Genomic DNA, 12,332 nt, shown 5'->3' with positions numbered 1-12,332 from the left:
CCTGTGGGCCCATGTGACAAGCACATGCAACAGCCACTCATCCCGCCCCCTCCCCCACAATGCCACTGACATAAAGCAGTCCTGTAAACAACCAACCACCCCATGCACAACCCCCTATTGGTTAATTCATGTCTTCCCATTCATCATCAAACAACTTAAAAAGCAACTCGCCACCCAGCACCCAAGAATGGGCAAGACTTACAATTGTTCCTGAGTCGGCTGCAGCTTGCACTAAATGAGGCTGTGGAGGAGTCGGACCATTGTACTCAGTGATCCTTTTCCGAAGCTGGTCCTGGGCGTATACCAATAGGGGAGTGACTTTCAGGGTGTACCTTTCACTAGTAAGCAGACAAAGCAAGAAATCAGCAAATAAAATAACGTTGTGATTTACTGCTTTTAAAGAGTTGGAAAGGCAATAACTGAAGTCTAAAATACTATATTTCCTCATTTGAGGCCGCGGGGGGTGGGCGTGTTCTGGCCACTATTTGTAATGGCAATCCAAAAAGCAAACTGAATTCGCAACTACCTAGCCAAGACTGGGATACAAGTCAGAGGAAGTAACGCTTAAACCATACAGTGCTCTGCTTGAACCAGATCTAGAGTACTGTGCCCAATTCTGGACACAGATACATGGAGGAGAATGGACTGCTCTCTAGTATCAGGGGCCTGAGTTGAGAAAAGAATGAAGCAACCTGGGAGTTTCTCCTGTGAGAGGTGATAAACAAGAGGTGACATTATAGAAGTACGTAAGATAGTAAACGGTACAGAAGAGGTAAATGCAAAACACTGCTTCAAGTTAAACTGTGACATCAGGACAAGAGGTCCTGGGATCAGACTAGTGAAGGGCCAATTTTGGACTGATGAAAGGAGGTTTTTCTGCAGAGTGATCAATAGATTTCTGGGCAGGATAGCAAAAGCAAAAATCCAGTCATTCAAGAGTCAGCTGAATAGTTTGATAGGGATTGTTGATTTTTCTACCTGGATTGATGATCTAAGATGGCTGAAATACTTTCCTCAATGACATTTATCTTGTTCCTGATCTCATTCATGTAAGGAAGTGCCAAACAAGGGACAGGTGCTTTCCTACACTAAAGGAGGGGTCTTTAAGAACCCTTCCCCTTCCTCCCAGAACCATGAGAGGGTTCCCCTTGTCCTCACCTTCCACCCCACCAGCCTCCACATTCGACAGATCATTCTCCACCATTGCTGCCACCTCCAGTGTGATGCCACCACCAAACACATTTTCCCCTCCCCTTCCAGCATTTTGAAGGGAACGTTCCCTCCGCGACACCCTGGTCCACTCTTCAATCACCCCCAACACCCCCTCCCTCCCCTTCCCACGGCACCTTCCCGTGCAAGCGAAGGTGATGCAACACCTGCCCTTTTACCTCCTCCCTTCCCACATTTGTACTTTGTTCAATTTTATACTGTATTCTCTGCTCACAATGCAGTCTCCTCTACATTGGGAGACCAAACGCAGATTGGGTGATCACTTTACGGAACACTTCCATTCAGTCCGCAAGGATTACGCCGAGTTTCCGGTCGCCTGTCATTTTAATTCTTCGCCCCACTCACATTCTGACCTCTCTGTCCTCGGCCTCCTACACTAATGTAAGCTCGAAGAACAGCATCTCATCTTTCCATTAAGCACTTTACAACCTTCTGGACTCAGCAATGAGTTCAACGATTTCAGATCATAACCATTGCCCCCAATTTTTTGGTCAGCAGTTGTTGGTAATGACTTTGCTATTCCCATTTACAGCTCCTCTAGACCCATCTTTTGTTTCTTTACTTGCCCCATTACCATCTCCTTTTGCCTAGCATCATCATCCGTTTAGTCATTTAATCTCTCCTGCCTTCCAATCTATCACAGATGGGGCATTAAATTAATGCTTTTTGTATTTGTATAATTGTTTTGTTTTATTGTTTACCATTATTTGGAATAAACAATTTATTTTTACTAGTCAGAAAATGTTTAACCCCCCTAACCCCCTTTACAGTATTTTTTTTAAATTCAGGACAATGTACTTTTGCTCAATGAGTTTCACTAATGTGGTGACACAGAATGAGAGGATGAAGGTGATTCTCCATGTGAGGGTTGAAAGTCCTCTAAGTGCTTTTAGACACGGTATAATCCATTTGTATTAAATTCCTGTAAGTGTTACATTATTTCAAATGGAGTTACATCTTTGTTAAAATAGCACACACAAGAATTTGGTGGAAATATGTTGACTGCTAAAATAATGCACAATTTTTCAATACAACAGCTGTTTCGCTGTTTATTTGGAGGAAACACAAGGTGAATCCACAGGGAGTGAGGCAAACTTGTGGGTTCAGTCACCACAGCTCATCTCTCCGAAAAAGATAGAAAAACACAACATAAAATGGGGCAGAAGATTAAAACATCACTCACTGTGTTACTGCGTTGAAACAGATGGCTAAGTAGACCAAGGACTCCCATTTTTTTTGGTTGAACAGCAATTCTAAAGAGTACAGTACCAAGGCACACACCCAGTGTAAGTCTACCACAGTTACATCATCAAATAGGAGTTCAAATTTCAGATTAAATCCGCCTTCATCATCTGATATATCTCCTACACAGCTGGGGACGCCAAAGATGCCATCTGGATCAACAAACTGATTAAGAAAAAATGAAGAGAGGATTTTAACCATTGCATAAAAATACAGAAAATGATTTACCTTACATGAAATGTAATTGTCTGAACTGAAATGTATTTGATATTTCCAGCATTACAGTAAAAGGTAGGAGATTAAATTGACGAGCCTGATGAGGGTCAAAAGAAAACCATTTCCGTATTGTAATTACTGGCCACTTTAAATATGGCAATAGTTGAATGGCAGAGTAACGAGCTTTGCAAACAACAACAACTTGGATTTATATAGCACCTTTAACATAGTAAAACGCCCCAAGGCACTTTACAGGAGCATTATCAAACAAAATTTGACACCGAGCCACATGAGGAAATATTAGGGAAGATGACCAAAAGCTTGGTCAAAGAGGCCGGTTTTAACAGGTGTCTTAAAGGAGGAGAGGCGGAGAGGTCTAGAGAGGGAATTCCAGAGCTTAGGGCGTCGGCAGCTGAAGGCACGGCCGCTAATGGTTGAGTGATTAAAATCGGGGATGTGCAAGAGGCCAGAATTGGAGGAGTGCAAAGATCTCGGAGGGTTGTAGGGCTGGAGGAGGTTCCAGAGATAGAGAGGGACGAGGCCATTGCAGGATTTGAAAACAAGGATGAGAATTTTAAAATCGCGGCGTTGCTTAACCAGGAGCCAATGTAGGTCAGTGAGCACAGAGGTGATGGGTGAACGGGACTTGGTGCGAAACAAGCCACACTCCTTTAGCTTGTCAGCTGATTAATGCTTAAATTTCATTACTCCAACAAAATGGTTTTCTTCCAAATTACTTCAGCCCAGAAATTACTCGGAACTGCTTCCGTCTTTCGCCGTTACTACCGATGGAGTGGAAACAGCTCCCAGGAATTTACTGGCCTTAGACTACACATTTCAGTCTCTTTAACATAATCTTGATGCCGTTACCTTGATATTATTATAGGTGTTCTGCAGTTGCACTATCATATCAAGGAGATTCTGTGCAGCTAAGTTGAATGGCAGACAGAGGACAGACTTGACTTTGTCTGTGGTTAAAATGGCTTCTTTCGTTGAGTCCATGCCAGTTACATACATCATTGCAATATGTGCACAGTTCCATAGAAGTCGACAGGCATTCTGCAGAATTGTCCAATGGCCTCCACGGTGTGCAAGCACCTAAAATTAGAGAACAACATTTCAATGAAAATGTAAACTTGAGTTAAACTGTTAATATTGCTGCGGCCGGTAGAATCTTGCACGCTGTGGAGTTGTGCGTGTGACATCACGGACTGGTTCGTTGCCCAGAAGTCAGCCTGATTGACAGGCTGGCATCCAATCGGGCGGGGAACGCTAGACAGGAGGCCACAAACACAGATAGGTGCAAGTCCTGACCCCGGGGGTAGGGAGTCAATCCGGGGTGGGGGGAGGGGGGGGGGAAGTCCTGACCCTGGGGGTAGGGAGTCGATCCGGGGGGCGTGGGGGGGGAGTCCGATCCCGAGGGTGGGGTCCTATCACGGTGGGGGTGTTCCGATCATAGGTGGGTGGTCTGATATCCCCGACCCCGGGGGGGTGGGGGCAGGTTTATCTGGGGGTGGGCTGATGGTGGGGGAGCTGAGGGGGCCAGAAGGAAGTACTCCTGCTCCTCCCGGTCCACAAGCATTGCTCCCCGAGGCTGCCCTTGCCTCGCTGCAGCTGCCATGAATCCCGAGGCTCGGTAACCCCGGCCAGCCAGCCACAGTTCAACCTGCCAGGTTAAATCAGAGGCTTCCAGCTTCATTATAATATTAAAGTGCCAACCCACCTCCTGGCAGCGGGTTGGCTGCCCGTCCCCGTGAAACTTGGAAGTGCGCGGGTTGGAGGTGGGTTGGGGTCGGAATTCGCATTTTTAATACTTTAGCCTCTCACCCGATCCAACCCACCCGTTTTTTGGGGTTAAAATTCACCCCATTGAGCTTGTCCAATCCTCTAGAAATGGCCTTTTGTCAAGGAGGTGGAGGTGCCACAGAGAGCTACATATCTTCCACTCCCACCAACACTCTATGAACTACGAGTGCAGAGTGCTACAACAATGGACTCGTTGAGGGTCAAGGACTCTCCCCACGCCGACTAAGTTCAATTCAAGGCAGCAGCTTCAGAGTGAGTTCAAGTTCTTGGAGGGAGATGATTCAAACTGAAGGGTACTGATGGGACCAATGGTCAGCAATCTGATCGATGCCAGCTGAGTGAAGCTTTGTAGAGGTTTAACTCCTTTGGAATGCAGACACAGTGGCAGAATTCTAAATAGTGAGGATTATCCTCTGGGAACTGCATCAATTCCTGTCCCAGACATTAGCAAAGTGTACAGTATAGGGAGGTACAATTTAAAAGCTATGCAGTACTCTGTTTTACTTGAGCTGTGTCTGCGACAGGCAATTTCCAACAATATTAAAAATGACATTTTGCTTCAACCTCTTCTGGAAGACTGGACAGATTTTGGATAAGGCAACTCACCAACAATGCCAGTGCACTTCTTCTCATAGAATGATACAGCACAGAAGGAGGCCAATTTGGCCCAATGTACCTATGCCAGCTCTTTGAAAGAGCGATCATAGAAACATAGAAGATAGGAGCAGGAGTAGGCCATTCGGCCCCTCGAGCCTGCTCTGCCATTCAATGAGATCATGGCTGATCATCCAAATTCAGTACCCTGTCCCTGCCTTCTCCCCATACCCCTTGATCCCTTTAGCCTTGAGAAATATATCCAACTCCTTCTTGAATATATTTAATGAATTGGCCTCTACTGCCTTCTGTGGTAGAGAATCCCACAGGTTCACCACTCTCTGGGTGAAGAAATTCCTCCTCATTTCTGTCCTAAATGGCCTACCCCTTATGCTTAGACTGTGACCCCTGGTTCTGGACTCCCCGACCATCGGGAACATCCTTCCAGCATCTAGTCTGTCTAGTCCTGTTAGAATTTTATAAGTTTCGATGAGATCCCCTCTCATTCTTCTAAACTCCAGCGAGTACAAGCCCAATCGATCCAATCTATCCTTATACGTCATTCCTGCCATCCCAGGTATCAGCCTGGTGAATCTTCGCTGAACTCCTTCCATGGCAAGAACATCCTTCCTCAGATTATCCAATTAATCCCACTCCCCTGCTCTTTCCCCATAGCCCTGCAAATTTTCCCCTTTCAAGTATTTATCCAATTCCCTTTTGAAAATTATTGAATCTGCTTCCTCCAGCTTTCAGGCAGTGCATTCTAGATCATAACAGCTTGCTGCATAATTTGTTTTACCCTCATCTCTCCCTCTGGTTCTTTTGCCAATTACCTTAAATCTGTGTCCTCTAGTTACCGACCCTTCTGCCACTGGAAACAGTTTCTCCTTATGTACTCTATCAAAACCCTTCATGATTTTTTTCTCCACATAACTTTCTCCGCTCTAGGGAGAACAATCCCAGTTTATCCACATAACTGAAATCTCACATCCTTGATACAATTCTAGTAATTCTCATCTGCACCCTCTCCAAGGCCTTGACATCCTTCCTAAAGTGCGGTTCCCAGAATTGGGCACAATACTCCAGCTGGGGTCTAACCAGTGATTTATAAAGGTTCAGCATAACTCCCTTACTTTTGCACTCTATGCCTCTGTTTATAAAGCCCAGGATCTCGTATGTTTTTTTAAACAGCCGTCTGCCATTCCACCTGTCTGTATGCCCTCCTGAAGTCTTTTACTATCCTCCTCAATGTTTACGACAGAACTATTACTGGATGGTGTCACAGTCCAAATGAAAAGCCATCATTCAGAGGGGAACAAAAACCATGCTTATTATTTGAAAACAATGCTTTGAAAGGGACATGTCTTACTGGTGGGCGACAGAACAGAAATCTGTCACTGATTCTATGAACAGAGAAGTTAGCATGTGGCCCAATACAAGGCCTTTTCCACAGCCGAGTAGGGGGTAATTACATGACCACTTGGCATGATTTTTTTAAAGGGACAATGATCAGGTAATTGTTCTCCATGGACAATAGCTATGTCAATTTTATGTGGAGACTAAATGAGTGAGGCAGAACTATTTTTGTAAGCAATGTCTACATGTCAATGATCTAATTTTTCATTGGAAGGAAAGTAACTTGGGAAACAAGCATCAATTTCAACGACAATCACCTTACTTATATCAACCAAAACATTTTGTTAATGAAATTACCAGTGCTCTTTTGAAGTGTAAAAAGGCCTTCTTTAATTGGTCTATAATAAAAATGGTGGAAGTGCTTGGCATGCCTGGTTCTCCTGTCAAGCGATCAGTTTCTTCAGCGGTCACTTGAGTCAGTCGTGAGTTCATAACACTTTCAGTGCTCACAGAAATGCCATCGTCCCCTTCCATTAAAAGATTATACAACAAATAATTATGGTTGGCATAAAAATCAAAACCTGATTCAGAATTCTACTTTTTTTTAATGTATTGCCACAACTATATAACTAGATATGAGTTTTAAAAAGGTTAACTATTTCTTAAACAAGGTTTTGCAATACAGCTTTAAATGGTACCACTCCAACTAAACAGTACATGGGGGCCTCCCTTCTGTGAGAGTATCCTTTCAAGCTAAATAATAAAAAAAATCTGTGACCATGGAATGGTTTCCTAATCAGAGAGGAGCCATAGAAAAGGCTCAGCAGTAAAAGCATCTATATATTATGTGTACAGTCAGGCCTCGAAATTCAATGGCCAGTGATCCCGGTGGAGTTAGCCAGGATCAGTGAGAGGGCACCTCATTTGCATGAGGTAGGCAGGTGCAAGTGCCACTTGGGGTGCATTTGTGGTGCCTGCCTGCCTGCCCCCTAGCAGCAGAAATGGAGCCGGCATGGGGAGAGGGGGACAGATGCATCCTGCTCAATGCCGGCAGTGCCCCATTCAGTCTTGATCAAGAATATTTTTTGATAAAATGTTGTTCTTCTTTAAGGTCCAGGCCACTTGCCGGATCTAGATTCCCTCCCGGTGGGCCCATATGCGCTTGGGGAGTTCCCAACCCTGGCTCTGGCACCCCTAGCCCATCATTCCACTCTTACGTGGCAATGGGGAAACTCCCAGAAAAGGTGGAGAAACAAAGTTAACTAGTCTCTCCGGTTCTGTGGGAGCTCCATTGGTCTTCTGCTGAAGTTACTGCAAGAGACTGGAAGAACCCCTGTGGAAGTTTGGGGCTTAATATACTGAACACAAAGGGTTGTTTTCAAACACTTCCCCACACTAAAGTGTGTGAAACTCATCCATACTACTGCACAATGCTTCTTCATACAGTAGGTTGGAATGAACTTAGTCCTCGCTGTAAATTCCGTCAGATCTTTAAAAAATACTGTAATCCAGGCCATAACCTCTGTCCCTATTTTATCAGATAACAGCTGTTGATGATTCTGTTATTCACATTTACGCCTCTTCTAGACTCATCTTTTGTTTCTTTACTTGTCCCATTACCATCTCCTTTTGCTTTGTACAATCATACCTTTTGTCTTTTAATCTCTCCTGCCTTACACCCTATTACAGACCTTCCCTTTTGTTCTTTCCTCCCCTCCTCCTTTCCCTGCCTCTGCACTTGCTTAAAATCTGTTACATCTCTAACTTTTTCCAGTTCTGACGAAAGGTCATCGACCTGAAACATTGGGCTGGATTTTGTGAATGGAGGCAAGTTGGAGGCGGGACTACTGCTTGTCATGTCAATGTCCCACCTCCATCCTCGCCTGACCATTCAGAGGGATTTTCCCCTGATTGAGCTTGTTAAGCCCGCCCTGTGGGCTCAGCAAGTCAATTAGGGAAGAAGTCACTGACAGATGACGTCAATGTCAGACGTGCTATCTATCAAGACTTCTTGAAAGAAGAAATGACAGCGTTTGACAGCTCTATGAAGCTGTCGAACACTGACATTCTCTTCAGTTTGATGAGTCTTTGTGGTGAGGACTCAACAAACATTGAAAATATGTAAATTTCAGCCGTCTGATGGATCGGAGGGTCCATCAGCCATTACCTGAAATTGACAAGGTGGATGTCCGCTCTCCCAATCCAGCGCGGCTAAAGGCTATAGTGTAGGAATGGTCAAATTCCTATCCAGAGATTGAGTTCGACGCAGGCAATCAATCAAAAAGGTTTTTAATGTCAAACTAACGAGTTTAAACAGATTGATGCAAGAGAACTATGAATACAGGTCTTAACTGGCTGGAGGCTCCACGAGGACTGCCTGGGCGGTCCCGTGGATGGTGTCATGACGTCATCACGTTCTTCCCGCGTTTAGAGTGATCATGTGATCGGCGGCATGACATCATCGCGTTTGCCCGCGCTCTTAAAGGGCCCACGCCCTGTACATGCAAACAGTATATACAATGGTACAGATTTAGTCTGTAGCTAACACATCGTTAAAGGGAATTAGGTACACTTGTTCAGAGTCTCTCAGTGGCTCTGCCACATGCGCCCCCCCAGAATTGTCTTTAACGAAAAAAGTCAAACGGTGAGGGGGTCTGACGAGCCTGTCAGAATGAGTCTTGTATTCCCAAAGCAGAAGCTGTTGGACAGCGGGCAGTCTGGCGGGCGGTTGCACTTGTTCCGGCGTGACGACGGTGGGCGGTCGACCTCGCCTTGGTGGCTGTGCGGTCTCGACGGGTCGGTCAAGGTCCAGGTGTGCTGGTTTCAAACGGTCAACCGAAATGTGGTCCGGTTTGCCACCGACATCCACGGTGAAGGTCTTGTCTCCTGCCTCTATCATGCGGAAAGGACCAGTGTATAGGGCCTTGAGCGGATCCCGGTGAGCATCGTGGCGGATGAACACGTAGTAAATTCGGAGATATATGTCAGCTGGCGCTGTTGCCGGGATGATCACGGTTCGGCGGTCTTGGCCATGGCGAAGGTCAGTGGCTTATGGTCGACGAAGGCAGTGAAAGGGCATCCTTCCAACAAGAATCGGAAATGGCGGATGGCCAGAAAAAGGGCTAGTAACTCCCTGTCGAAAGTACTGTACGCCCGCTCGTTGCGCCGTAATTGACGGCTGAAGAATGCCAACGGCTGCCATGTCCCGTTCACCCACTGCTCCTGTACAGCGCCGATTGCGTAATCTGACGCGTCGGTGGTGAGAGCGATGGTGGCTCCTGGAAGCAGGTGCGCCAGCATGGTCGCATTGGCCAAGGCGCTCTTAGTGTCGATGAATGCCCGATCCATGTCAACTGTCCAGCTTACCGGATCCTTGCCAGACTTGCCCTTGAGGGCCTCGTACAGGGGCTGCATGAGCAGAGCTGCCTTAGGCACGAAACGGTGGTAACTGTTGTGTATGTACCTTGAAGAGAATAACTGGTCTCAGACTGCAATACCGGCAGTGACCACCCCTGTATAAAAGGCGCTAGAGAGCCTCTGTTTTGTTAGATTCGTTTATGCCTTTCACCAGTAAAGTTCTGTTTGTTTCTCTCCTGTTGTCCGTGTCTCAATCATTCATGGACTTAACACTGGCAACGAGGTAGAAAGAACTTACCTGCAACTCAGCAACAGCTCCGATGCCGTTGAAGGTCGGAAGAAAAAAAAAAGAGTCCATTGAAACTCGAGGAACGGGCGTCGACCGTCAATCATCGGGTTCAAGGCTTTGCAGGAGCGACTTTCCAGAGCCAGGCTGGGTTCCTCGGTCCGTGGTTTCCCAGCTAATCGGGCTGGTGGCAGGTAGTGCTCTGATCCTTCCTGGGCTGCAACGGGGCCGGGCAGCGAGTCGGGAAGCAAGAAGAGAGGGAGAGGGTGGAGCATACAGGGCGCGGCCGGTGTTTCGAAGCTGGGCAGCGTTCGGACCTCAGAAGAGGGAGGGAAGTGTTCCAGAGGGTCCGCTCCACGACGGGAAGATAATAAAAGAAAACGAATGAATATTTAACGCACAGGAAACCGTGGAAAGCAGCGCTAACAACAGCAGGGAAGAAGGAAAAGCGCGGGAGGCGCCATTTTGTTAAATCAGAGAAGAAGGCAAAGCGCGGGAGGCGCCATTTTAGATTTGCAAGATGCCGAAGACTGGCTGTATCACTGCTTTTGATAATACATTAGAGGACTGGACCACGTATGTGGAAAGAGTAGAGGTATATTTCGAGGCAAACGATATAGCGGAGGGGAAAAAGGCATCGGTATTGTTAAACTTAATGGGCGCTAGAACGTACGGCCTATTGCGGGACCTGATTACTCCAGCCAAACCGAAGGCGAAGAGTTTTAATGAAATTGTTGCTGTTCTACAGGAGCACTTAAACCCTGCACCGCTGTTGATAGCAGAAAGATTTAAATTCCACAGGAGAACTCAGCACAAAGATGACAGCAATGCTGAGTATCTTACGGAACTACGCAAGCTATCAAAGCACTGCCAGTTCGGAGCAGGACTGGCAGATACTCTATGGGACAAATTTGTCTGTGGACTCCTGAGTGAAGGAACACAGAAGAAGTTACTCGCAGATAAGGCTTTCAGCGTGGCAGTATCGTATGAAGCAGCAGCCAGGGGAGCTGCAGAAATTCAACAAAAACCACAGGAATTCAGCACCCACGAAATGACACGGGGATTTGCAAAATGTTATCGCTGCGGCAGAACTAACCATGACCAGAAGGACTGCTGGTCCAAAGACAAAATATGCAGACAATGCGGGAAGATTGGACACATTGCACGAGTTTGTAGGTCTGGGAAGAAGACCAGCGACAACAAAAAGGCTACTAAGGAACCGTACAAGAAAGTACAAAAGATGACGGACAGTAGTTCCGAAGACCAGATGAGCGATAGTGAATCCGAGAACAGGAGATTAAGCTGTCTCAAACTTCACAATGTAATCGCAAAAGAGGATCACCGAACCATTTGGGTCACACTCACGATAGCAGGGTCCCAAGTTAAAATGGAATTGGATACAGGATCAGCGCTAATTGTCATGAATCGACGAGACTATGAGCGGCTATTTTCACACATACCCTTGAGAGAGACATCCATCGTCTTGACGACGTATACGGGGCAAAAAGTATACCCCAGAGGAAAAATAAGGGTGCCTGTCGAATACAATGGCAAGAAAATACGGAAATTGTATCTCTACATACTGCCAAATGGTGGACCACCGTTATTGGGACGGGAATGGATCAGGAAGATAAACTTAGATTGGCATTCCATTCATGCAATGACGGTGGACGGTAAAAAAGATGAAGACGTCACTCCTGGACAATTGTCAACAATCTTAGCTAACGCCAAAGAGGTATTTCAACAAGAACTGGGCACGCTTAAAGGCGTAATCGCCTCGTTAAAAATAGAAGAGAATGCAGTTCCCAAGTTTTTCAAAGCGAGACCGGTACCATATGCAATTCGTCCAGCCGTCGAGGCAGAGATGGAGAATCTGGAGAAGGCGGGCATGTTGTCTAAGGTCGACTGGAGCGAGTGGGCGACACCCATTGTTCCTGTCATGAAAAAAAACGTTAAGCAATAAGTCCGGAGAGCCAAGGAAGATTCGCATCTGTGGGGATTTCAAGGTGACGGTGAACCCTGTCCTTCACACAGTACAATATCCTCTTCCAAGGATAGAAGACATCTTCGCCTCACTGTCTGGAGGGAAGCGTTTTACAAAAATTGACCGAGCACAAGCATATTTGCAGATGGAGGTTGAAGAATCCTCTAGGAAGTATCTCACGATAAACACTCACAAAGGTCTTTACAATATCATCGATTGGTATTCGGAGTAGCATCGGCTCCGGCGATATGGCAAAGAGCG

At 46.2% G+C, this 12,332-nt stretch overlaps 1 protein-coding gene across 4 annotated transcripts in view; it reads right to left on the bottom strand.

The window, feature by feature from the left end:
- Positions 1-12,332, bottom strand: part of cfap54 (cilia and flagella associated 54) — an 859,633-nt gene that overhangs the window by 448,925 nt on the left and 398,376 nt on the right. For all 4 annotated transcript variants that reach the window (XM_086009903.1, XM_086009902.1, XM_086009901.1 and 1 more), the window contains 4 exons: positions 6,802-6,971; positions 3,559-3,786; positions 2,414-2,637; positions 203-338 (listed from right to left, as the gene is read on the bottom strand). In XM_086009903.1, the coding sequence (XP_085866029.1) occupies positions 203-338; positions 2,414-2,637; positions 3,559-3,786; positions 6,802-6,971 (758 nt within the window). The remainder of the gene's footprint in view (positions 1-202; positions 339-2,413; positions 2,638-3,558; positions 3,787-6,801; positions 6,972-12,332) is intronic.

The sequence above is a fragment of the Somniosus microcephalus genome, chromosome 17 (genome assembly GCF_052327205.1).
Source record: "Somniosus microcephalus isolate GS21.2 chromosome 17, FLI_Smic_1.0, whole genome shotgun sequence".
Lineage (NCBI taxonomy): Eukaryota > Metazoa > Chordata > Chondrichthyes > Squaliformes > Somniosidae > Somniosus > Somniosus microcephalus.
This window is presented reverse-complemented; position numbering and strand designations above follow the sequence as displayed.